Consider the following 26,935-nt stretch of genomic DNA (forward strand, 5'->3'; position numbering starts at 1 on the left):
GCAATCTACATAGACTTCTGTAAAGCCTTTGATTCAGTGATACACGACAAACTACTCCTAAAAATAAAATCCTATGGTATCTCTGGACAACTGAATAACTGGATAGATGCATTCCTGTCAAACAGACAACAAATGGTCAAAATCGGGAGCGTTCTATCAAATCCAGTACCTGTCAATAGTGGTGTCCCCCAGGGCAGTGTTCTAGGACCAACTCTCTTCATACTCTACATAAACGACCTCTGTGATCATATTAAGAGCAATTGCGTTCTCTTCGCTGATGATGTAAAGCTGTTCAATACCGCAGACAATACTGCTACCTTACAAAAAGATCTTGACTATGTATCTGAATGGTCAAACAAATGGCAACTTCAAATCTCAACAAATAAATGCTCTGTCTTACATATTGGCAAAAAAAATCAGAAAATAAAATACAAGCTGAATAGTCAAGATCTTGTTGATGACCCAAGCTCTGTAAAGGACCTTGGAATACTCACCTCTAATGATCTAAGTGCTAGAGTGTGGCTTTTTACTGCCTACACCCTGGTGATGGCAGGGTCTGAGTTCAGAGCCCTGGGCCTCTCATTGTAGATAAATAAACACACGGACACAATGTTTACTCGGGATGAAGACCCCTGAACAAAGGCAGGTGCCTCCTTTTATTAGATTGCTTGCAAGCGTCATAGCAGGAACAAGGAATTTTCCTTATAAGGTAATCTACATAATTATGCTAATGCAAAAACTATACCATTGCTGGGGTCTTATCACCTCCGCTCTTAGCCCTGCCCAGTTACTTTCTTTTCCCACATAACTTTCGTTTCTCCAGCCAGTATTTTTCCACACAGTCAGCACTTTACCACATAGCAACATTACTGTCCATCCAGCACTTTTACAAGGTTGACCATTGCAACATTTAGCGTCCATTTATTGTTGTATATTGCAACACTAGAGCCCACTGCAACTACATAGCCAAAAAGGCATTAAGAGTTGTTAACCTAATCCTACGAAGTTTTTTCTCTGGTAATATCACACTACTAACCAGAGCATACAAAACATTTGCTAGACCAATACTCGAATACAGTTCATCAGTCTGGAACCCTCATTACGTATCTGATATTAGCACAATTGAGAAAGTCCAGAAATATTTCACAAGAAGAGTTCTCCACTCTTCTACTTGTTGTAGAATACCTTATGCCACCAGACTTGAAATTCTAAAACTAGAAAACCTTGAATTACGCCGTCTTCGGTCTGACTTAAGCATGGTATATAAAATCATACATTGCAATGTCCTACCGGTCAATGAATACTTCAGCTTCAACCATAACAACACAAGAGCACACAATAGATACAAACTCAAAGTAAACCGCACCAAACTTGATTGCAGGAAATACGACTTCAGCAATAGAGTGGTCAATGTCTGGAATACTCTACCCGACTCTATAGTCTCTTCCCCAAACCCCAAAAACTTTAACCTTAGACTGTCTACTATTGACCTCACCCCCTTCCTAAGAGTTCTGTAGGGGGCGTGCATAAGCGCACCATCGTGCCTACCGTCCCTGTCCTATTGTTTCTCTTATTCTTCTTTTATTTTTCTTATATGTACCCATTTCATGTATTCACAACTATGTATACACTTATACTTATTATCTTGTAAACAATTGGCAAATCAAATAAATAAAAAATAAATAAATAAACAATTTATATATATAAAAAACTCCAGAACCGACTAACATGTGTCCTGGGGCAAAAAAATAAATCATTCCACTTCTAACCCCTGAGATTTTTAATTTTATTTATATTCCATTTTTATTACATTTATAACTCAAGGCAGCAAGCATATCTAATATTCCTTCATCCTCCCATTTTCCCCCACAACAACCCTGTGAGGTGGTTTGGGCTGAGAGAGTGGGACTGATCCTAAAGTCATCCAGTCACCTTTCACAACTAAGGCAGGACTAGAACCCACCATTGCCTGGTTTCAAGCCTTTAGCATAGAGGTCTCAAACTCAATTTCATTGAGGGTCGCATCAGGGTTGTGGTTGACCTTGAGGGTCCAGGGTGCGTGTGGCCAGCTCAACATCACTCATGTCGAAGGACGCCTGTGCTGGCCTGTGCGCTCTGCCAGTGAATATGGGCTCCCAAACTCTGCGACAGCCTCCTGCAACCCTCTGCCATGCGGTCCTCCCGAGCTGTTTTTGCTGGCAAAAGCACCGTAGCCTGGTCCTTTGCTGTTGCCAGGGCAGCCCCATGGGCGAGATCTAGGCACCCTGCAGGCTGGATTCAGCAGCAGCAATGACCTCAACCTGGAATGGGCAAAAAATGTGGCACAGAGGCCAAAAACAGGACATGCAGAGGCCTAAAATGGCCAAAGGGTGGGGACAGTGGGTGGGCAGGGCTTCAGCAATATTTGCTCCACAAGACAGACATTTCCAGCCACTTTTGGGAGACAAAAAGATGCATCTTGGGGACTTCCGGTTTGTCGGCTTCGCGAGCGGCAGGATTTGCGAAGCTGCGCGATCCCTGCCGCGCTAGCCGTTTTTGGGGCTCCGACCCAGCCGGTACGGAGCTAGGCTGCCCTGCAGGGGCAGCTGAAGGTAGGGGATCCGGAGAAGGGTTTGGGGTGCTGCAGACCCCTCCTGGCCGGCAGAACCCCTTTTCCCAGGACGGTGCAGCGGCGGTCCGTAATGGCCGCCACAAAGAAGCTGGCAGCCGGGTAAGAATGCGCAGGAGGAAGTGGAGAAAGTGATTGAGAGGAGAAAGTTTTTCTTGGCTCCTAGGACTCTAAGACATATTTAATAAAATTCCTGAAAAGTATGACTTTCTGAATAATACCTGCCAGAAGAGGAAAAAAGCGGCTGCTTGAAGGTGCTGAAAGGATAGCTTTCCCTCTTTTCCCACGGAATAAATAACTGGATATTAAGAAACCTATTTTTTAGGTGGAAATTGGATTTAAGCGATGAGTGGGAAGAGAGAGGATTAAAAAGAAAATATTTGTATGCTAAGATTTGTTGGAGCAGATGCCTTAAGGATTTGAAGACTAGAATATATTGTAACAAGACTTTAAACAGATTTGGACTTTCTTTCTCTTTGATTGATATCACCCCAGAAGGAGAAAGTGAGAACTCTGCCTTGGTTTGGACTGATTGATAACTTTGGGACTGTTTTATCTTTTTTTATTTTCTTTTGAATATTCTGGTTGTTGTAAGAAGAAAGAAGGAGAAAAGAAAAGAAAAGATTTATAATGGCTCTTTCTGTTGAGGAACTGAGAAATGGTGTGGAAGAAGCTTTTCTTTTCTTAGAAATGGCGCTTACTAATTATCAACAAAAATTACAACAGATGAAGACAGCAGAGGAACAAGAAAGAAAGGAAGGAGCCATCTTTAATGAATCTCAGAATTTGATCCAGAAAAAGGAAGAGAGAAAGAAAAGAAAAGAAGAGAAAAGAAGAAAACTAAAGGATTTAAGGACTTAAGATCTAAAAAAACATTTAAGAAAGGGAAAAATAAAGTGCAAAACCAATATGATGATTGTAAACAAAGGGGAAAAGAAATACGACAGAGAAGGGAAGCCGGTAAGGCAGAGGCTAGAAGAAGGGGGGTAGAAAGGTTTGTTGGGAAAAGAAAGAAAGGGAAAAGGTGGAGAAAAGCTACAACGTTTTGAAATTAAATGGAAAAAAGGAATTTTTATGGATAATGGATAAAGTATAATTTTTTTTTTAAAAAAAGATTTTGCAAGGTACATAAGATGAGATGGTAGTATTGCAATGGTTTAAGAGTTGATAAGAGATTAAAATGTTAAAATGTTTAAAAATGATTGGTTTTAAAACTTAATAATAGGAGAGGTTTAGAATATTGTTTTAATTAAAGAGTTTAATAAAATTATGGTATTGAGGTTATTATAAAATTTTTATTATAGTATTTCTTTTTAATATTTGGATTTATTCTCTAATTATGCATTTAATTGTGTTGGATGTATTAGTTAGATAGAATGTACCAAGCAAAATCTGATTGGGTATTAGATATTATTTTAAAGATTAATTTGATTAACTTAGGGGGAGATAGAAAGGCATCATACTCTGATTAATGATTTCAGGAGAAACTGATTTTCTTTTTTTTTTTCATAAGGGATGAGACAAAGGGATGATAAAAAATGGACAAAAGATACAAATATAATGATTTAAACTAAGATGATTAATTAAGGTAGAATTAAGAAGTGTGAAATATGTGGAGAAGTTAATATAGAAGGCTTAGAATGGTAAATAAAATAAGTAATGATATGTAAGATGAGCATGAATATAATTGAAGTCCATGAAGAGAGAGACACCTGGGTCCAAGTTACTTTCCAAAAGATATTTTTTTTATGTTTTGTGTGTTGTGTGTATATGTCTTTTTGGGGGAGAATTGGTAAAAACTTGTAGAAATATAGAATGAGAATAATGGTAACTAAGTCAGAAAGAAACAGATGAAATAATAATAATGATATTGAATAAGAGTAAAGAGAAGTAAAGAGAAATTGAATAAGAGGTTTTGGTATATTATATGGAAATGGTTTAAAACAGAATCATAATTTATCTGACTTGTTAAATTTATAAGGGAAAAAGGTTTAAACATGTAATGAATAATGATAATTTGTGTGTTTTAAAAATTAATAAAACTTGTTTAAAAAAAAAAAAAAAGATGCATCTTATGGAGCAAAAATTACGGTATTTCAGCCTCCGGTCCCCTAATCATTTTGGTTGCTCTTCTCTGCTCTTTTTAGAGTCTCAACATTTTTTTTTATAATTTGATGACCAAAACTGGATGCAGTATTCTAGGTGTGGTCTTACTAAGGCATTACAGAGCGGTATTAATACCTCCCTTGATCTTGATTATATCCCTCTGTTAATGCAATCCTAAATTGGCTTTTTTGGCTGCCACTACACACTGCTAGCTCATATTTAATTGTTGTCCATGAAGATTCCAAGATCCTTATAGTTACTGCTATTAAACCTGGTTTCACCCAGTCTATATGTGTACTTTTGGTCTTTCTTGCCTGAGTGTTAAAACTTTACTTTTCTCTACATTGAATTTCATTGTGTTAGATAGGACCCAGTGTTCAAGTCTGTCAAGATCCATCTGGATCTTGAGCCTATCATCTGGGGTGTTGGCTATTCCTGCCAGCTTAGTATCATCCGCAAATTTGTTAAGTTCCCCTTCTATTCCCTCAAATAATTATTTATGAAGATATTGAAGAATATTGAGCCTAAGATGGAACCTTGTAGCACCCCACTGCTTACTTCCTCCATGTAGATGTAGTACCACGAAGGATGATGGTGCTGCTATCTATCCCACATTTTTTCTAGCTTACTAAGAAGTAGGTTGTGGTCTACTTTGTCAAATGCCTTGCTGAAGTCTAAATATATTATGTCCAAAGTATTTCGCTGATCTACTAATTTAGTCACTATATTGAAAAATGAAATAAGATTAGTTTGGCACAATTAACCTATGGTGACTTCTATTTACTTTACTCATTTCTAGATGTTGGCAGATGTTTTTTATTATCTTTTCCAGTACTTTCCAGATATTGATGATTGGCCTGTAGTTTCCTGGGTCTGTTTTTTCTCCATTTTTGAAGATGGGAACCACATCAGCTTTTTTCCATTCTCTGGTAATTCCCCGGTGCTCCAGGATTTTTGAAAGATGTGATACAGTGGTTCTGAGATGGCATCTGCCAGTTTCTTTAGGACTCTGGGATATAATCTATCAGATCCCAGTGATTTATATTCATCAAGATCAGAAAGGTGTTCTCTTACCATTTTTTTTTTTGCTCATTTCAACCTTTATTACTAGTCTGTCTTTTACATACGTTTTTGGTAGGTTGGACTATTGTTTCTTTTTGCATGAAGACCGATGCAAAGAATGAGTCAAGCAGCTCTGCTTTCTCTCTGCTGCCTGTTATTTCCTTGCCGTCTTCTCTCTTTAGTGGACTGACTGTTTACTTGAATTTTTTCTTGTTATTTATATGTTGGAAGATTTATTTTAATTACCTTTGACTTTTGTTGCAAGTCTTTGTTCATTCTGAGCCTTTGCTTCCCTGCTTTGCAGATTCTGGCTAACTGCTGATATTCTGCCTTACCTATGTGTCCTTCTTTCAATTTTTTGTACATATCCTTTTCGTTTTTCAATTTGTCAGATCTTTTTTCAGCCATGCAGGTTTCTTCTTGGATTTCTTGTTTTTCTTTCTCAGTGGTATTGTGCTAGTCTGGGCTTTTATCACTGTACTTTTCAGAGTTTCCCAAGCTTCTTGAGTTGTTTTCCTCTTAGGATTTTCATCCAAGGAATCTTTCCCAAGTTCTGAGTTTGTTAAAATCAGCTCTTTTAAAGTCTAGGATGCTGGTATCATTGTTCTATTGCTTGTGTTTGTGTTATGTTGGATTCTAGTATGACATGGTCACTCTCACCCAAGGTTCCTAAAGTTTCAACCCCCTCTATAACTTCTTCTCTGTAAGGATTAAGTCCAGCATGGCTGTCCCTCTAATTCCCTCTACCTTTTGGACAACAGTTGTCAGCTAGGTTGGTCAAGAACCTATTTGATTTCTCACTTGGTGCAGAATTAGTCTTCCAATTGATATCAGGGTAATTGAAGTCCCCTATTACTATTGTAGTGTTTCTCCTACATATATTAGTTGATTGGAAAACAATACATTTTTTTTTCTGCTTGGTTGGGTAGCCTGTAGTTATATATGTACTTATAGCCATGTTGTTCTTTTTCCCCTTTCTTTATATTGGCCCATATACATTCTAGGTGGTTTCCGTATTTGGTTCCGTGCATTTCTGTAGCAATGTAGTGGCCCTTTACATACAGGGCATACATACATACATTACATACATACAATTCTCAAGTTTCAACCTGGCTCATGAAATCAGAAGCACGTCCAAGGCGTTTCCTTCCTTCATAGGCCAGCTTGTCTTCTGTCGTTCTGGCTCTCTTCCCCTCACCCAGTAAAATGGCTCCCTGCAACTTCAGCCTCCACCCCCGATTCCTGCTTCAGCCTCCCAAAGGGCGGAGGCGGCGGGGAGCCCCACAGCACTTCAGGGCTCCTCGGGGGCGCTCCGCAGAGCTGCCCTTTCATTTCACGTTCACTCCCGAAACACGCAGCCCGTCAACCACCACCGACTCCCATTCACGGAAAGGGGTGCCATGACACGGGTCCAGCAGGGCCGTCCGGCCAAGGATCCTTCCGAGCGGGAAGGGAGCTCAGCCGGAGCGGCCGAGGCTTCGCACCAGGAGGCCAGGCGACCGCTTCTCAGAGGGCCTCACTCGGCCAAGACGGAGTGGGTGGGACTTCCTCCTCTTCGCGCAGAGGAAAGCCCCGCCCTCTTCCTGCACCTCTCGCCCAAAGCACAGAAGGGAAGCCGGCGGCGGAAGAGGAGGGGCCCGTGGGGGCGGTGCCAATTGGTGTCCATGGCGACGCGCGGACGCCGCGGCGCGCTCAAGAGGCGGGCGGCGGCGCACGCGTCCTCCCGTTTCCTGCGCGGGTGGCCCGAGAGCAGCAGTAAAGGCAGCAGCAGCGAGAGGAGCCGGAGGCGCCCATGGCCAGCTACAAGGTGAGGAGGGGGGCGCCGGCGGGACCGGGCTTTGGGGGGCGGACCGCGCTTGACTCCTTCTTTCCCGCCCGCCTTGCGGTGTAGGCCGCCGACTCCAAGCGGGAGCAGTTCCGGCGCTACCTGGAGAAGTCCGGCGTGATGGACACCCTGACCAAAGGTGAGGCGGCTCGGCGCTGGAGGGGCGGGGTGGGGGGTTGCCGGGCGAGGCGTCCTCGGTTCTGCCCGCCGGGTCGCCAGCGCCGCTTCCGCTTTCTCGCCCTGCAGTGCTGGTGGCGCTGTACGAGGAGCCCGAGAAGCCCAGCTGCGCCCTGGAGTATCCTTGGCCGGGCGGAGGGGACGGGAGCGGGGGGAGGGGCGGGCCTTGGGAGGCGCCACGGCCCTTGACTGCCGCCTCCCAGCTTCCTGAAGCACCACCTGGGAGCCGCGGCGCCCGAGAACCCCGAGGTGGAAGCCCTCCGCCTGGAGGTGGCCGAGATGAAGGAGAAGTACGAAGCCCTCCTGGAAGAAAACCGGAAGCTGAAAGCCAAGGTAAAGGAGGCTCCCCGGAGGAGGCCTCGGCTTGCTGCTGCTAGGGAGCATGGCCTGCGCCTGGGCGAAGCTAACCGCCTGCCCTCCTTTTCAGCTGGCCCAGTACGAACCGCCACAGGAAGAGAAACGGGGAGAATAAGCCTTGTCCAAGCCTCAATAAAAGATATGGGAGGATGCGTGTCTGGGGTCTTGCATCTTTTTCTTGTGGCCAAGTTGTACTTGGAGGGCTGTTCAGGCCAGCCCCATAAAGTGCAGAGCTGAGCAACTTGTTCTGCAACCATTTCAAGTTACAATGAGGCTGAACAAATGGTGGTTACAACCGCTCTTTGGAGTTCTGGCCACCCCAGCACACCTGTGGTCATAATCTGGGCATTTGGCAACTGGCTCACACTTGCAACTGATTGTATAGCACTCCATCATTGCATGTTCCCCATGTGCACCCTCACCCAGCCTGGCTGTACTTGGGCTGGTCCTTCTTGACCGGTATTGCTCCCCCCAAAGCATCCTTCCTAATCTACACATCTCATCCACACTATTGTGCACCCTTCCTGATCTACACACCCTTGTTCCTTTTCCCACTGGGCAGCAGCCACTTGCCTGTTGTCCTTGGACTTGCAAGTTTTTTCCAGCTTCTCCACTATGGTTGTGGGAAGTTAGTAGGAAGTAGCCACATCTAATAATGTGGGATTCAATTAGTGATAGCACTGGACAACAGAGATTCCTATTACTAAGGGATAAGTAAAAAAAAAAACCACGATTGCATCTCTCCATGATGGTATCCCATTTGCTACTGTAAATTGAGGATTATCTATTTCTAGGTATCAAAGGTTTACACATTCCCCCTAGAAATATGTTCATGTTTCATTCTGAAATTATATATCAGTGACAATGTTGTACTAATATATTCTGGAATAATTGCTAATATTAGAGTTAAGGTGTCATTTATTAGGTGAAAAGATGAAATGTGCCTAGGATTTGGAGAAAGGAAATAAAAAGGATATAAAAGCATCACTTCAAGTTTAGAAATAATAAAGGATTATGGCAATAAAAGAAAACTAATAAGATAAAAAGCTGAGAAGTGCAGGTGTAAAGTAAGGTAAACTTTTCTAACAGGGCAAATTAAGACCAAAAAAATAAGTCTAATATCAAGATATTTTCTATAATTACAAATGTAACAAATTAGTCTTTAGGATAAACTACTAATTTAAGCCTCTATTTGGATACATAGAGTTGTTAGACTTAAAACCTAATTGCCCTCAAGTCTTCCTTTCCCGGCTTCGAATCTCTGATCGCGAGGTGCGGGGGTGGCTGCTGGGGGGCCCGGGCTGGAAGCCGCTTGGCTGCCCTGCAACTACCCGGCCGGAGGGGGCGCCCGAGGCGGGCCGGACCCGGAAGCGGCCCAGCGGCAGGGAGGCGGTCCCGCTGGGGTCACGTGGCTACGGCGGTGACCAATCGGTCGGGCGTCCGCCTGGGGCCGGTGTCGTCATAGCCGCTATCCCGTACGGCGCCGACGAGGCGCAGCAGCGAGGAAAGGCAAAGCGAGGGGGCGGCCAAGCTCTGCGCCCCGCCCTTCCCTTCCTTTCCTTTGGCCGGGAAACGCCCCGTCTCCAACAAGGAGGCAGCGGACGCACCGCGGAGCTCGCTCCACTAGAAGGGAAGGCAGGGCGGGCCACACCCGGAGGAGCGCCTGTTCCTCGGGGATGCGACGAAGGGAAGAGTTGCGGCGGGGAAGACAGGCTGGTGGACAACCAGGAAGATGAAGGGACTGGAGCCTCAAACATACGATGAGCGGTTGCAGGAACCGGGCGTGGCGAAGAAGAGAAGGACCAGGGGACACAGGAGAGCAGCCTTCCAATGTCTGAGGGGCTGCCCCAGGGAGAAGGAAGGGGTCAAGCTATTCTCCAAGGCACCGGAAAGGCAAACAAGGAACAATGGATGGAAACTGATCCAGGAGAGATTCAACCTGGAAATAAGGAGGAATTTCCTGACAGGGAGAGCAATCAACCCATGGAAGAGAAGTTGCCTTCGGAAGTTGTGGGAGCTTCATGACTGGAGGCCTTCAAGAAGAGACTGGACTGCCACTTGTCAGAAATGGTGTAGGGTCTCCTGCTTGGGTAGTGGTGGGGTGTTGGACCAGGTGACCTACAAGATCCCTTCCACCTCTGTTAATCGAATCGGATGTTGCCCCCTGTCACTGTCCCACCAGCAACGGCAACTCCTCTTTTTGTCTAGGTCTGTAGCCCCCTGATCTCCAGCAGCTTTAAGTCGGGGCTTTATCCACATGGCAACCTGTGAACCCTTGCTGGGCATGGCCTGCCCGGAGAGAAGCGCTGCCCCCCTGCCTGCCCAGGGTCCTTCCAGGCAAGTCCCCTGAAGGGCCTGCTGAGTGGGCAGCTGGATGGGCTCCAACCAGCCTGGAGCACCGAGGTTAAGTCTTCAGAAAGAGCGGATTTACTATATTTATTATAATAAATGTTTGTATATGATATCATATAAATGTTATATTTGTTATTTTAACACCCAGGTTTCTTGAGCGTAGAGCTCAGATTAAGAGAAGTCACAGAATGATGCTGTAGCAAATGCTTCCACTTCCTCCCCTCCAGTGGTTGTGCCTTCAGTGCAACCGCTGTTTGTCATGGGGCTATTTTTACAAGGGAAATGTTAACCTCCCAATCTTCTGCGATGTAAATATGGAAAGGAACATTGAGCTGTCAACCTCCCACCCCCAGGAAACACTCCCGCTGACTGTGGAGGAAGATGAAGGAAGGGCTGAGTTCCCACGGCCCCAGCTGGGCACGATGCTGGAGGCAAAGGGGGTCTTTTCCCAGCAGTCCGAGCCCTGAGATCACCTGTGTCCCAACAGCCACACTGTCCAGCCCCATTGCTGATGCCCGGTGCTGTGGGCCCACGCTTCACCTTCCAGCAGGTTGACTCAGCCTTCCATCCTTCCGAGGTCGGTAAAAGGATTGTTGGGGGCAATAGGCTGAGTCTGTAAACCACTCAGAGAGAGCTGTGAAGCACTGTAAAGCGGTATATAAGTCTAAGTGCTATTGGTACTCAACTGTTTAACGTCTTTATCCATCAGAGATTTCTAAATCTCCAGTAATTACTGAAATAGGAATGGGGAATAACTCACCCACTTTGGTTTGCCTGACCAACAGAGCAATGTGGGCAGAAACTCTCCCCCCCCCCCTTTTCCATTTATTTATTTAGTTATTGAATTTATATTGGCGACTCAAAGCGGCTTACAGAACGTAAAACCATATTTAAAATAAAAACTAACAAAAAGAATCAAGTAAATTAATAAAGTACAATAGAACAAAAGCTGGAAAAAAATAAAAATAAAAATCACCCCCAACTCCCACCCACCCGCCCCAGCAGATCACCCGAGCCATTTGATGGACTCCATCCCACTCTGGGTTCCCCAGGCCCGCTGGCAGAACCAGGTCTTCTTCAGTGCCTTCTGGAAGAGTATTAGAGTGGGGGCCATTCTAATCTCTGGGGGGATGATGTTCCAGAGAGAGGGAGCCACCACGGAGAAGGCCCTTCCTTCTGGGTCTCGCCAGGTGTATCCTTAGGGGACGGGACCCACAGCATTCCTTGCCTCCCCACTCTAATGGGTCATGTAGACGGTTATCCCTATTTCACCTGGTCCCAAGCCATGAAGGGCTTTAAAGGGGACAACCAGCACCTTGAATTGCCCCCGGAAGCAAATCGGCAACCAATGCAGCTCCCGCAGGAGAGGTGACACGTGCACACCGCAGTCTGCACAAAACCATGCGGGCCGCTGCATTTTGCACCAACTGGAGCTTCCAAATGTTCTTCAAGGGCAGCCCCATGTATAGAGTGCATTGCAATAATCAGGACGGGAAGTGACCAGGGCATGAGTGACCGTGAGTAGGGACCGCTGGTCCAGGAAAGGGTGTAATTGACGCACAACCCGCAGTTGCACAAAGGCCCTCCTGGCTACGACCACCACCTGCTCTTCTAGCCGGAGTCACGAGTCCAGGAGAACCCCCAGATTACGCACAGGGTCCAAGACCAAAGATGACAATTCTCCCTGAGCCAACGAACCCCAAACGCAGGGCCACTCGGTCTTTCCAGGGTTTAGTTTCAACCCGTTGCTCCCCATCCAGCCCCTTTTCTTATCCCTTCCCCAAGAAATGGGACTGTGAGACAGCCCAGATTTTCATCCGTTTCCTGGAGAAGGAATGTTTTAAACTCATTTAAAAGGAAACATAAGAATCTGCCACTGGTGGGAGGAAAGTTCTATTTTGCCTTTTTCTGTATATTTTATATACAGAATATAGCTGTATATTTTTCTATATGTTTGTAGATTGGGTTTGTCTGTAAACCATGAGGTATGCCCATTCACAGATGCCCGGTGAAATTCCTAGAGACTATATAAGCTCCTACTTATTTCTGTTCTCAGGTTTGCTTGTGTTCATGTGTTCATTGTGTTTCCTTCTCTTAGCATTCTTCAGTATACAAGTAGGGAAGCAACTTCTTTTTCCCAATGACACCTTTTCTACCCCATATCCTTGGACTTTCCCAATTCTGCCTGCAAATGGTTCACCTTAAAATGCCTCATTCTATCTCTCCATCTCTTCTCCTTCAGCCTTCATTCAATCTGCAAACACTCGTCTTTATTCCTCACCTCCTACCTTTGATTACTCCAGATTCCCACTGAAGGGAAAAGGTACCACCAAGTATAGCAGTTAACCCGAATCTGAATGATTCTCCACTACAGCTAAAGGAACATCTTTCTTGTAAACTTGCCTGTGGAGCTTTTGAAGTCCCTTGCCATTGAAAAGAAAGTAGCCAGTTATACAGTAAAGGAGTGGGGACAATTTGGTATTTGCAGTGAAAAGACTAAACACTTTTCAGTAATTAAGTAATGCATTTCAAATAGTTTCTTTTTGCGATTTGTAGGAGGGGTTGGGCATTTTCAGTTATTCTATAATAAGTGATCTCTAAGCCATTCCCTGCCTTCTTCCTTCATCCAACCTCCATGTCTTTCTGTCTATGGAGATTCTTAGTCATCCTGGACATGGTTGTCCCATAGATGCTTCTTCAAAAGGCAACTGGACTTTGTTTGCCCTTGAAGATGTTTCACCTCTCATCAAGAAGCTTCTTCAGTTCTGACTGAATGGTGGAAGATGGAAGAATGACCACAAGGAATATAAATCCTTTCATTCTCCACCCTTCGGTCAGAACTGAAGAAGCTTCTTGGATGAGAAGCATCTTCAACAAAAAACAAAGTCCAGTTGCCTTTTGGAGGAGCACCTTTGGGACTCCACGTCTTTCCTTAAGTTCCTTCTCCACTGCAAGCCTGGATAGAAGGTGAGAGCTGAGGGATCCCTGGTTTTCCTGCAAACCTTTGGTTACCCTAACTAGGTGACATCATCAGAGTTTTCATCTGCTGAAGGTGGTCTGATACGGGAGCAAAGGGGAAAGGTGGGAAAAGGTTTAGGGGGGGCAACATTTTATAGAGCTTCCAGGGAGTGATAGAGTCTACCCGAAATAAAATGAATTTGTTTTTTACATCTTTTGTCTCTGGAAGCAATCCAGGAAATAAATACATTCTCATGTCCCAGCTTTGAAAGATCTTATTCTGGAAATTATTAAGAAACTGGAAATAGCTTTGCAGCTCAAGTAATGGTCAATCCAGGTTTTGCCTGTGGGTTATGTACTTTATGTAATATCTGGCCATAATATGGGACCCTGCTTTGTAGTTTTGCTAAGTTCTTCTCATTTATCTTCCCTAAATATTAGCCTAGCAGCCTCATCTTATGAAGAAGTGAGCCTTCTTAAGGCTGGGGCTAGTTTCAACTGTGCAATTAAATCTGGGACCTTTCCCATTCCCTGCACTGGAAATTCCCCTCTGGGAGCTCAGAATCTCCCCCTCCCCCACAGCCGCCTCTTCCACGCCGTCCATCAGGTGCACCAGATCGTGCCCTCCCTACAAGTCGTGGCTCACAAGGACGCGAACCTGGCGGCGCGCTGCCTCTTCCCTTCCCGGCTTCGATCGCGAGGCGGCGGGGGCGGGGGGGCCGGGCTGGGCGCCGCTTGGCTGCCCTGCAACCGCCCGGCCGGAGGGGGCGCCCGCGGCAGGCCAGACCCGGAAGCGGCCCAGCGGCAGGGAGGCGGTCCCGCGGGGTCACGTGGCCCCGGCGGCGCCCAATCGGCCGGGCGTCCGCCTGGGGCCGGGCTCGTCATGGCCGCCATGCCGTTCGGGGCCGCGGGCGCCGCAGAGGAGCCGGCTCAGCCGTCCGGCTCAGCTTTGCCCGCGGGCAGCCTGGGCGCGGCCGATGCCTTCCCCAAAGACTTCGGCTACGGCGCCGACGAGGACGAGGCGGGCGAGGAGGACGGGGCCGAGCTGGCGGGGGAGGCGGCGGGGGCGGCGGGATCGGCCTTGCGGGACCCGGCGGCGGCGGCGGCGGCGGCGTGCTGGGGGCCGGCGGGGGCGACTCCTCCAAGCAGCCCCGCATCCTGCTGATGGGGCTGCGGCGCAGCGGGAAGTCCTCCATCCAGAAGGTGCCGTGGGGCGGCGGAGCGGCGGGCGGGGGGCGGCGGGGGGCCGGCCTGAGCCGCCCGTCTGTTGCGCGCCCGGCAGGTGGTCTTCCACAAGATGTCCCCCAACGAGACGCTCTTCCTGGAGAGCACCACCAAGATCCACAAGGACGACGTCTCCAGCAGCTCCTTCGTCAACTTCCAGATCTGGGACTTCCCCGGCCAGATGGACTTCTTCGACCCCGCCTTCGACTACGAGCTCATCTTCCGAGGCACCGGGGCGCTCATCTACGTCATTGACGCGCAGGTGGGCGAGGAGAGGCTCCCCCGGCCGAGCCCGGTGTGAAGGGACCGCGGGTGGGGGTGACGGCGCGATGAAGGGCCGCGGTTTGCCTGGGTCCTCCCCACCCGGGTCCGGAAAGGACCGAAGGGCCGGAGCTGCTCTGGGGGGTCCCGGGCAGGCCCAAGGTATGCAGGGGCGCCCGGAGCAGCCTGGCTGGGCGTTCACGGGGCCTGGGGAACCAAGCGCCTCTGGCAGAAACGGCTCCGCTTCTTCTCTGTTGCAGGACGACTACATGGAAGCACTAACCAGGCTCCACATTACGGTTTCCAAAGCCTACAAAATCAACCCAGAAATGAACTTTGAAGTTTTCATTCACAAAGTGGATGGCTTATCGGACGACCATAAGATTGAAACCCAGAGGGACATCCACCAGAGAGCCAATGACGACCTGGCCGATGCCGGCTTAGAGAAACTGCACCTGAGGCAAGTGAACCGCCTGGAGTTGCTCACAGCGGCTGCTCCTAATTGGAAGCTGGGCTCAGAGGCCGGAGCAGCCGAGGTTTCCAAAACACCTCAGCAGCACAGAGACAGCTCTCAGGAAAGAAATGCTGGTTGGCTGTAGACACGACACGGTTCCAGAAGTGGCTGCCGTTTTTCCCTGGCCCGGAAGGGGCCCCCTGTTGCAGGAAATGCTGCATTTTGCGGCCTTAACAAGGTCTGAAAGCTGCAGAAACCACGGTGCAATCTGCCGTAAGCAGCAAAATGGCACAACTTGTTCCCGGCTGCACGATGGCAACCCGAATGTGGCCACCATATTGTGTCACACAGAAAGTGGCAGCAGCTTCCAGAATTGTGCCGTGCAGCCGCGCAATAAGGCAATCCATCCCAGAGGAGGAGGGTGTTTGGGCTGCTGGGTGGGAATCAGCCCTGTGGAGACCCGGTGGGAGTGGGGAAAGGCCTGTGAGGCCAGGGGTCAGAAGTAGAGCATGGGGCATCCAGGTGGTGATGGAGGAGGCCTTGGGAGGGACAGGGCAGGCGGGCTGGGCCTCTGCTCAGCTTCCAAGGGCCTTCCCCATGCCTGAGGCACCTCATGCTCCACTCAATGACCTGCACGCTGGTTTAACGATCCAGCACTAATTTTTGGGTGGGGAAGGGAACAGCCCAAACCGAGAATATACTTTTTCTGAATCTGAAATGCTGTCCCAGATAGCAATTCTACTTTTTCTCATCTAGTATTTTTCTGATTTTATCGTTTTCTTAATTTCTGAAAACTGAAATTTGGTTCATCTTGAAACAAAGTTCTTTCCTCTTTCACACGTTAGTCCATTTCTTGACTTGGTATAAATACAGATTGTTTATTTACATATTAACCAGTTTATTAATTGGTTAATTGAAATGAAACTGTTAGTGGAGATTTTATAATCTTTTTTTTCCAGTGCCTACTTTTTCAGAGACAAGCACTAACCAGTATATTTGATTAGGGTTTAATGTGCCATGCAGATCCAGGTTGTTTCAGTAAATCATAACTGTACTAGATAATCGTGAGTCACATAGACAAAAGAAAACAGATTCCAGTTGGGAAATGATATCAGTGGTATTAGTTTGGCCAAAACAGCAGGTAACATTTGAAACCAGGTAACTAATTAGAGTTCTTCTTTTTTTTCTTTTTTTCTTTTTTTAGCTTTTATTTGACCAGCATCTATGATCACTCAATATTTGAGGCCTTCAGTAAGGTGGTGCAGAAGCTCATTCCACAGCTGCCCACTTTGGAAAACTTGCTGAATATCTTTATATCAGTAAGTAGCAGTTAATTACTCCACATTTTGGAAGGGTGAATAATGTGGTGAAAGTTAGCAAATGAGTGGTTTTCATTTAGGAGATGGTGAAATTGACACCAAGAGATTTTGGGGAAAACTGTTGCCTTCAAAGCAGAGGTGGGTTGGAGACTGCTTAATCTTGCTGTCAGACCTACCTCAATCTCAATCAGCTCTTTTAAAGTTTAAGACACTGGCTGGATTATGTTCTATCGCTCGAGTTTGCATTATATTGAATTCCAAAATGATGCGGTCACTCTCGCCTAAATGTCCGTCAGCTTCAACTCCCTCTGTCACTTCTTCTCTATTAGTAAGAATTAGGTCCAAGTATAGCTTTTCCTCTAGTTCCCTCCTCTACCTTTTGGAGGACAAAGTTGTCAGCTAAGTTTTTTAATTTATTTTATTTATTTATTTTATTTGGTTTGTCAATTGCTTACAAGATAATAGGTATAAGTAAAAACATAGTTATGAATACATAAGAAACAATAGGACAGGGATGGTAGGCACGTTGGTGCGCTTATGCACGCCCCCTACAGACCTCTTAGGAAAGGGGTGAGGTCAATCGTAGACAGTCTAAGGTTAAAGTTTTTGGGGTTTGGGGAAGAAACCACAGAGTCAGGTAGAGTATTCCAGACACTGACCACTCTGTTGCTGAAGTCGTATTTCCTGCAATCAGGTTTGGTGTGGTTAACCTTGAGTTTGTATCTATTGTTTGCTCTTGTGTTGTTGTGGTTGAAGCTGAAGTATTCATTGACAGGTAGGACATTGCAATGTATGATTTTATATACTACACTTAGATCGCACCGAAGGTGGCGTAGTTCTAGGTTTTCTAGGTCTAGAATTTCAAGTCTGGTGGCATAAGATATTCTGCAACGAGTAGAGGAGTGGAGAACTCTTCTTGTGAAATATTTCTGGACTTTCTCAAGTTGGTTAGGAATTTGTTTGATCTCCCACTTCCTGCAAGGTTTGTCTCCCAGTTGATATCAGGATAGTTAAAGTCCCCCATTACTATTGTGGTGTGTTTCCTACATACATTTGTTAGTTGTGTAGCAAAATATTCATCTATATCTTCTGCTTGGTGGGTGGCCTGTAGCAATGTCATTTCCCCCCCTTTTATCAATATAAAAGGATCCCATATGGATTCTAGGAGGTTTTCATCCTTGGTTCTCTGGTTTTCTGTAGAGTTATGGTGATCTTTTATGTGTAATGCAACTCCACCTCCTCTTCTGTTAGGCCTGTTTCTTTTGAACAGTTTGTATCCTTCCATCGGTACATTCCAGTCATGAGCTTCGTCCCACCATCTTTCAGTAATGGCAGCTATGTCATATCTGCCTTCCTGTACTAATACGTCAAGTTCACCCTGTTTCTGAGCGTTTTTGTGCATAGGCATTTGAGTCCTTTACGGGTCTTGGGTATGTTTCTTTTATCTCCTATTTTGTAACTGAGTTTTCCATTCTTTCCATCACCCTCCATTGTGTTTTTCCGTTTTTTCTTTTTCTTCTTTCTCTTTACTCCCTGCCTCCTTATATGATTGGTTATCTAGTGGAATGAGGTTCTAAAGATCTTGAAGATTGCCCCCCCCCCCCCTCAATTTAAGTTTCAAACCCTTCTGTTGAGATGAGCCAGTCGTTTTCCCAATGTATTCTTTCCAGTTCTTGTGAGGTGCAGTCCACCCCTTGCCAGGAGCCCTTCAGGTAGGTCAGGCAGACCATGGACTAGGAAGACGAAGGTCTCTGGACGGCATCAGTTTTTAGGCCAGTGGTCCGTTTCTAACATCCTTTGCTCCCTCATTGGATATTGACCTTTTGTTGGAAGTGGTTGTACTCCCAATCCTTTAACTTTCTTCCCTAGCTAATCGTAATCTCTTGTTACTCTTTTCAGAATCATTGTTGTATCGTTGGTCCCCCCATGTGTCGGAGAAAAAAGAGGTAGTAATCCGTGGGGTTGATTATTTTAGTACGGTTCTCAGTTACATCTTTGATTTTTGCTCCAGGGAAATAACGTACCTCCCTAGATTGACTGTTCAGTCTGCAGACTATAGTTTCTGTTCCCCAAAGAATTGAATCTCCTATCACAATATTCACCTCCCCCCAAGGGAAGTCTAGGATACTATTCTTCCTTGGGTTGTGTCTCCTTTTTAGAAACTATTGATGAGTGAAACTCTTTTGTGAGTGTGTGCATGTTTTCTTCTAGGGGGAGGCTATGGAAGTTCCGTTCCAGAAGGGCTTCCCTGGAGTGGACGAGGGTAGATAGTCCAGGCTTCGCTCTTGGTTGCTGTTTTCTTCTAAAAGCGACAGGTTTCCATCCATCTTTCTCTTTAGGTTCATATATAGCAGGGGTGTCAAATTTGCTTCGTCATGGCAGCGTCATGCGACGTATTGCGACTTCTCCCCCCTTCGCTAAACTAGGCATGGGCGTGGCCAGCAAGTGATGCATTTGGCCCGCGGGCTGCGAGTTTGACAGCCCTGATATATAGGATCATTTTTTATGGAAGCTCTTTGCTCCCAATTGTTTTTAATTTGGGTGTAGTCTTCTTGTTTAGGTTGGGAATTCTCGCTTTGTTCATTGAGTTTCAGAATGCTTAGAGTTGCTTCTAGACCCTTTTTCTTCCAGTAATTCATATACTTTACATTTGACACATATATAGTTTGGGTCTTCTGTGGGCATCAGCTCAAATATATGACATTTTAATTTATTTTATTTGTTTGTCAAACATGTGCAGGATAACACGTATAGGTATGAACACAAACATGAACACAGGGAGTAAATACAGATGAATGGGGACAGTAGGACAGGGGCGGTAGGCACACTGGCCCACGGTAGACAGTTTGAGGTTGAAGCTGCGAGGGGTTGAGGCTGCGACCACGCAGTCAGGTAGGGCGTTCCAGGCGTTGACCACTCTGTGGCTGAGTTTGGAGCGGTTTACCTTGAGTTTGTATCAGTTGTTTGCCCATGTGTTATTGTGGTTGAAGTTGAAGAAGTCGTTGACGGGCAAGACATTGTAGCAGACAATAATTTTGCAAGTCACTATAATGTCAGTCTCTTATCTTCATGAGTTTTTGGTTTGTTAAAAAATAAAAAATTTCAAAAAATGTATTTTCCCTGTTACAAAGTGTCTGTCAGTTTACAATAGTATATAAAAGTTAGTGACCTTAGCTCTTAACCCTCTACACCAGGGGTGTCAAACTGAAGGGTGTTTAAATCCGGAAATAGCAAAGGACTGGCCTGCGGTGCCTCCAGCAGCCAAAATGGGTCACGCCCCCACCCCCACCCCTGTGGCTCATTTTGGTCGTCAGGGTATTGCAGGAGGCGTCCATGCGGGGTCCCCCCCGCCCCATGGAAAAGTACAATGCTGCTCCGGCCTTCCAAGAAATCCAGTTTGACACCCCTGCTCTATATCCTCCCTTGAAAATTTATCCTCCCTGTGCACAAGTGTGGTGTCCTTATCCTTTTCCAAGCTGCCTTCTTGCCCTTCAGTTACCTCAACACTGCCAGGGTTTTCAGGTACGATGTGCTGACCTGGGTGCCTTGCTCTGCTTAGCTGCTGCTCCGCAGTGCTGCTCTCCGCCGCTGCTGTGGGCCCTCCAGCCTGCTATCATACGTAGCTCTGCACCACTGCTACCCAGTTGGTCTGCCACACTGCTCTCGGCTGCTGCTCTGAGCTCTCCGCTCCTCTGCCCCTTAGCTCCGCATGGCTGCTGCTCAGGGTCTGCCGTGTTCTCTCAGCTGCTGGTCTGCTGGCACCTTGCCCTGTTTCCGTGCTGCTCAGAGGCCACCATTTGCAGCTCACGGCCTCCGCTCGGCTGCCTGGCTGGGTGGCTGTGCCTCCTCTCCGTCTCAGCTGGGCTGTTGGGCCCTCAGCTGGGGCACTGGGACACCTCGTTAAAGGATTCTTTTTCCAACATCTAAAAAATTCCATTTTTATGCTCATAATTCCCCAAATTTAGAAGATTTTTTAAAAAGAACATTTACACAGAAATGTATATTCTTTGATGTTAGTCTTCTATCTAGAATAACAGAGTAACAGTGTTGAAGATGGCCAAGATGTTTTGAGAATACTGAGATGGTTGGGGGTTGGGGGTAATCAGCATATTTCTCAGGGTGCCTGGCTGTGGGATGCTGGTACAAATCCCTGCTCTGCTCCCTATCACCTGTCACTCCCCCCTCCCGATTTCCTACCACATCGGATATTTTATCTCCTAAGTATATACAATAAAGTATTGCAAAACAAGTAAAAGCAAATGGCTCTTGGGACAAATGTGGGTATTTGTGAGATGTAATCTTAATTTAAACCTGTCTTTTCATTTTCTGAAGAACTCTGGGATTGAGAAAGCTTTTCTTTTTGATGTTGTCAGCAAGATCTATATTGCAACAGACAGTTCCCCTGTTGACATGCAGTCCTATGAGCTATGTTGCGACATGATTGACGTTGTGATTGATGTTTCTTGCATATATGGGTAAGTAAATGCTCTGAAAGTATGGAACAACAACCGTGAAAGAAGCTGGTGGCTTCTGAGTACTTCAGAAGATCCTTTACTGTTCAGGGGTTTTTGAGAAATGCAAGATAACCTTAAAATTGTGAAGGATTTAGTTTACAAGGTGGGGGGTGCTATGCCTCTTTGCTTATCGTTGGCATGATTTTGTCAACAAAACTGATTTTTGTCCAGGATCCTGAGCAAACATCATATGTCTCTCATGTCATGATCACGCTACAGGTATTTCTATCAAAATCTAACTGCTACCCAGAGTTACCTAATTGATATAAATTAAATAAAATAGCAAAGGTCATCAGTATTGTGATATTTTCTGGATAAAATATCTTTGGATGCCAATCAAACTAAGAAAACAAATGTAGATTTTTGAAGTGGTTATAAATTGTGACGATTGTAAATTTACAACAGATTTATATTCTTTACAATTTATGACAAACTCAGAAATATACAATTGCTTCTTAACTTGATTGACCTACAAAGACATTTTCAACTGAAGTGCCTAAATATCTGAGGCATCTGAGTTGTATCAAGTTTAAATGCTCAGTCTAAATCTCAGGTGTGCTGAACAGTCTTTCTCCTTCAACCTACTTTAGATTAAAAGAAGATGGCAGCGGTAGTGCATATGACGAGGAATCTATGGCAATTATTAAACTCAATAACACAACTGTTTTATATTTAAAAGAAGTGACAAAATTTCTAGCCTTGGTGTGTATCCTCAGAGAAGAAAGCTTTGAGCGCAAAGGTGAGCAAATGGCCTCATAATTTGGGACCAGCAGCCCAAACAGAAGCATTAAAAACTATCATAATTTTGTTACTTTTTTCCAAAATAGAAAGTACGCTCTGTTTCAATCTCAGGGTAAAGCAGTCTCCTCTGAAATATTTAGTCTGAGCCGACTGTATCTTAGTGAGGTGAAAGTTGGGCTATATTTCAAGTGTGCCAAGTATCATACAGGGAGCAACATTAGAAATGTTTCAGTTCATTGGAAGTGGTGGCTGCTTGGAATGTCCTTTTTTTTTCATCTTTTAGTTCAACAAAACTGTAACTGTTGGCCATGTAAATTTTCTAAAATCAGTATTCGAACCGTTGTACAAATGACAATCACAGAAAAAGAGCATTATCCAAAAATTACATTAAATGCCAGACAGCATAGGTAGCCCTTGACTTACTGCTTGGATTGATACAATCTGAATCTGTCTCCAAAGCTTCCACCTCTTGTTTCCTGAGCTCTTCCCAGCTGATGCCGCTCTTCCCTTTGGTCCCCGTCCCTTTTTCTCCGCAGGCCTCATAGACTACAATTTCCACTGCTTCCGCAAGGCCATCCACGAGGTCTTTGAGGTGGGCCTTTCCTCTCACCGCTCCTGCGGCCATCAAGCCAACATTCCCAATTTGAAAGCAGCGACTCATAACGGCACCCCGAAGGAGGACTGAGTCGGGACGGCCTGGGGCTGGCTTGCCTACCCTGGGCCTGGGTCAGGGCAGGAGCGGCAGCACGGAGGATGGGCGGCACGACGTCCTCCGTTTTGTTTGAAGCAAGCGGAGGTGGCCCTCCCCAGGAGTGACTGAGGGGAAGCCAAGAGGCTGTGGGGTGCCTTTCGTGGCCATTGGGCAGGCAGCCTCTCCTCCACGGGGGAACTTTCTTCTTTGTTTCCGGATTCAGCAGCAGGCGATGTGCTCCAGGCGCTCAGAAACTCAAGCGTAGTAGTTCTTAAGTTACTTGAGTATACGCTCCACACATTCCACCTGAGATATCGCATTGTTTTGTGGTCATGCCTGAAAGAAGCCACCTCTCCTTTGCAAACCCATGGAATGAAAACGCCCGTCTGCTTTTCTAGCTCTAACTGTCCTCAGAACTGTTTGAAAGGTCACGTCTTGAGTTGCCAAGCTTTTGGCCACTCGGTATCAGTGCCTGCAATCATTCGTGCCCTGTTTTTTTTACTCTGATTCTTCTACGCTATTTTTCCCCCTGAAGCGGGTTTGGGTGGCGCTGGCTCCCTCAGCTAGGAAACGGAGATGAGCGCCATCCCCTAGAGTGGGACACGACTGATCAGGAGACACCTTCACGCTCTTTACCAATAAGTCCACTTCATGCTGCCGTGGCCAACACGGCTAGAATGCATTCAGTGTCATTCAATATACAGCTTTGACAAGAACGGAGCAATTACAGGTTTTGGTTGCTAGAATTTGCAAACAAGTTTGCTCAGTTTTAACAACATGTGAACTTTCCTTCAGTAGGAATACTTTCCATCTGATGAAATGTTTTCTCTGAATCTTCCTGTAGATCATCTGTGTTTTGGCAGGCAAATGCCATTCTCTTAATGATGACAGCACTTCCAGAGCCTCAGACTCTGTTCTTTACTCAAAATGTCAGTGTGAGTTTGTTGAAGGTTTAACAGATGCTTTCACGCTCTTCACAGGTGATTGTATTCTGCCAGAAGGTCCTGGCTGGAGGGATAAGATATTAATAAAATACCTTTTATCTCGACAAGTGTTTCTCCTCTGAATTAAATACAAGGAAATATGATTCACAGTCTGGGACTGGTAAAAACTTAAGAGTTCAAGTCCTAACCAAGGACCTAATAGCTGTTATTAGTAGTGGTTTGCCGTTCCTAATAAATACCTTGCAGAAATCCTCTCTTCTGCTTAGACATGTTTCCTTTCAACTTGTAAGCAAAACCAACCACCTGTTTTTGCAAAAACAGTAATGTAATTCTCTTGGGAAACTCTTTCAGACATTACTTTGGAATAGCCCCTTTGGTAGAAACTGCAGCTTTCAAACACCTTACTTACAGTAGCTTAGAAACTATCCTTGCTTTTCTTTTTGATATTTTTCCCACTCTTCTTTGCAGGAACCACTGTTGTCTGTAGAGTCAGTCCAAGCCACATCTCTGTCGAGCAAGTTGGCTCCTTCTAGTGAATGCAAAACTGTCTTTCAGCCAGCAAGAGTCACCCCTGTCTCTCAGGCTCTCTTGTGCTGCGGACTGTGGGAGAGGGCATCTGCAAGGAAGTTTCTTCTCCCTGGCAGGCACTGAAGAGTGAAGTTGAGTGTCAGAAGGCACACAATGTGACTAGGTGAGACAACTCAGGAACAAATACAGTAAATAAGTTTGTATTTACATTTTCTGGCTTTATGCACAAAAAACATATACACATACAAGTACTTTAATTCAGGCCTTGAACAAACAGGCAACCAGCATAGAGCACATACGGAGAGATACACCCTCACCGGGCCTCTCTTACAATACAGCCTCTTAAAATGTTAGCCCAAAAAAACTCATTCCAGCATTACATCATTGCAGCATCATTGCAGTATTACAGCAGCTGGTCAGCTGTTAAATCATCACCCTGACATTGAACCAGTTAAAGTATTGGGCTCACCGAACCTGCTTAAGGGACAGCTTGGGAGGGGGGGGTGTTGCTTTCAGAGCTTCTAGGTTCTTAGGATTCGTCCAGACCTCAAAGGGGATCGTGCTCCCTTCCAGGAACTGTCTCCACGTTAGGAGAGCCCATTGGACTGCACAAGATGCCTTTCCCCTGATAATGCAGCACCTTCCAGTGTTGGGCAACCTGCGTGTAAGACGTGTAAGCACAGGGCTGTAATTGCCCTTTGGGATTCCTTTGGAGTAGGACTGGCCCCACTGCTCCACCGCTGGCCTCTGCCTGTATTACAAAGGGCTCCTCTGGGTCGGTGTGTTTCCAGATCGGCTCCAGAGGGAAGAGGCACTTCAACTTTTCAAAAGGGATTGGCAGTCCAGGGACCACTCCAGAGGCTGGCTGGGTTTTGATTTCGCCCCTCTCCCTGCCTTTAGCCAGGTGGTGCCCAGGAAACTCTGTAATGGCCTCCTGGGCCGAGTGGGCTCCCACTCCAGTATGGCCTCCTACAGCTTCCGTCCCCTGTCCCAGCATTGTGCAGGAACACCAGGCATCCAGCCATGCTGCCCTCCAAGTGGGACACCACATTATATGCCTTGGACTGATTCCGCCGGCAGCTTCCCCCCTCAAGGGCAAAGAGGAAGAGGGGACTCCTTTTGCAATTGGACGCCTGCCTGGATCGGGGCCTTCGCTGGCTGAAAGGCAGCTCTATATTCACTCGAAGAGCCTGCTTGCAAGTCAAAGCTATGCCTAAATAAAACTCTGCAGACAAGGAGTGGGTTTTCCAGATTCCCCAGTTCAGGGAAAAGATGAATATCTGCATCTTTTTTTTTTTTTTTAATTCAATGCCTGTCTGGAGTGGGACACTTTCTAGATGAAAGGCAGTCCGGGATTCTCTATAAGGAGCCTCCTCGCAAGTCAAAGCTATGCCTTGGACTGACTGCAGATAAGGAGCGGATCCTGAAAACAGTTGGTTTTCCGGCTTCCCCGGACCAGGCAAAGAGGAAGAGGTGACTCCTTTTGCAATTCGACACTTGCCTGGATCGGGGCCCTTGCTGACTGAAAGGCAGCTTGGCATTCACTTCAATGGGCCTGCTTTCAATTCCAAGCAATGCCTTGGAATAAGTCCACAAACGGATGGATGCTGAAAACAGGAGGTCACCCAATATGCTCAGTCTTTTTTTTAAAAAAGAAAAAAACACCATTTTGCAGCAAGACATTCCACCTTGAATCTCGCCCTGACTCCCTATTTTGTGTTTGGGAACAAAAACTTTTGGGCCGCTTAGACTCTTGTGTGCCTGACCCCAGGGATGGGATTCAAATTTTTTAACAACCGGTTCTATGGGTGTGGCTTGGTGGTCATGTGACTGGGTGGACATGGCTTGGTGGTCGTTATTGGCTGGGTGTGGCCAACTCAATATCACTCACATCGAAGCACGCATCTCCTTGCCTGGCCTCTCATGACTGGGGATGCTGCAACAGTCGTAAGTGTGAAAAATGGTCATAGGTCACTTTTTTCAGTGCCATTGTAACTGAATGGTCACTCCACACCAGCAAAGTACCAGCAAAGGAGGGGGAAAAAACTCCAGAGAAGTTCCTGAGACAGGAAGTCTAGTCCTGCCAAGAATGTAATTAGGGGTAACAGAGAGGCAGGTTCTGTAAGCAACACCAGAATGTTTCCTTCCTGCCTTCCTTACAGGATTAGGCCAGTAATTTCTTCTAACAACCGGTTCTCCGAACTGTTCAGAATGTTAACAACCGGTTCTAGCAAATAGGTGCGAACTGATAGAATCCCACCCCTGCCTGACCCCCCTCATCAAGAATTTGTTCCCCGGGCCCCTGATATGGTCAATTTTTAAAAAAACAGCCAAAAAACCCACAATTTTTTGCAATGAAATTCCATGTGGAATCTCATCCATGCAGGGTTTTTTGCATTTGGAAAGAAAAAAAATAGGGTGCTCAGACTCAGGAATTTTGTTCCTTGGTCACCCTATATGCTCAATATTTTAAAAATGCAAAAAATACCATTTTCAACATGAAATGGCACCTGAATCTCCTCGTGGCATCCATTTTTGCATTTAGAAAGAAAAAAAATTGGCCACTCAGACTCTTGTCTCTGACCCAACAAAGGGGCATTTTCTTCCCCAGGCACCCAATATAGTCATTTAAAAAAAAAAAAAAAGCAAAAAACCCACAAATTTTCAGCAAGAAATTCCACCCCAAATCTCAGCCTGACACTTTTTGTATGTTTGTGAACAAAAACCTGTTGGGCTGCTTAGAGTCTCCTGTCCCTAAGACAGGCATCAATAGAAATAGAAATGGGCTTTATTGGCCGTGTGTGATTGGACACA

The 26,935-nt window shown here is 46.0% G+C and overlaps 2 protein-coding genes across 2 annotated transcripts; both read left to right on the forward strand.

The window, feature by feature from the left end:
- Window positions 1–7,436: 7,436 nt before the first annotated feature.
- Window positions 7,437–8,291, forward strand: MYCBP (MYC binding protein). Its single transcript, XM_026673661.2, has 5 exons — window positions 7,437–7,583; window positions 7,668–7,740; window positions 7,848–7,896; window positions 7,982–8,111; window positions 8,206–8,291. Exons 1-5 carry the CDS (start codon window positions 7,569–7,571, stop codon window positions 8,248–8,250), a joined length of 312 nt encoding a protein of 103 aa, XP_026529446.1. The 5' UTR covers window positions 7,437–7,568; the 3' UTR covers window positions 8,251–8,291.
- Window positions 8,292–14,295: 6,004 nt separating this feature from the next.
- Window positions 14,296–23,700, forward strand: RRAGC (Ras related GTP binding C). Its single transcript, XM_087970420.1, is given in 8 exon segments — window positions 14,296–14,496; window positions 14,499–14,648; window positions 14,728–14,931; window positions 15,191–15,390; window positions 16,589–16,703; window positions 21,036–21,178; window positions 21,808–21,956; window positions 22,495–23,700. Coding segments are annotated over 8 exon segments (1,278 nt in total). The 5' UTR covers window positions 14,296–14,328; the 3' UTR covers window positions 22,644–23,700.
- Window positions 23,701–26,935: the final 3,235 nt, after the last annotated feature.

This window comes from Notechis scutatus, chromosome 8, assembly GCF_049901735.1.
Source record: "Notechis scutatus isolate UNSWTSFEM ecotype Mainland chromosome 8, rNotScu1.2, whole genome shotgun sequence".
In the NCBI taxonomy this organism is placed as follows: Eukaryota; Metazoa; Chordata; class Lepidosauria; order Squamata; family Elapidae; genus Notechis; species Notechis scutatus.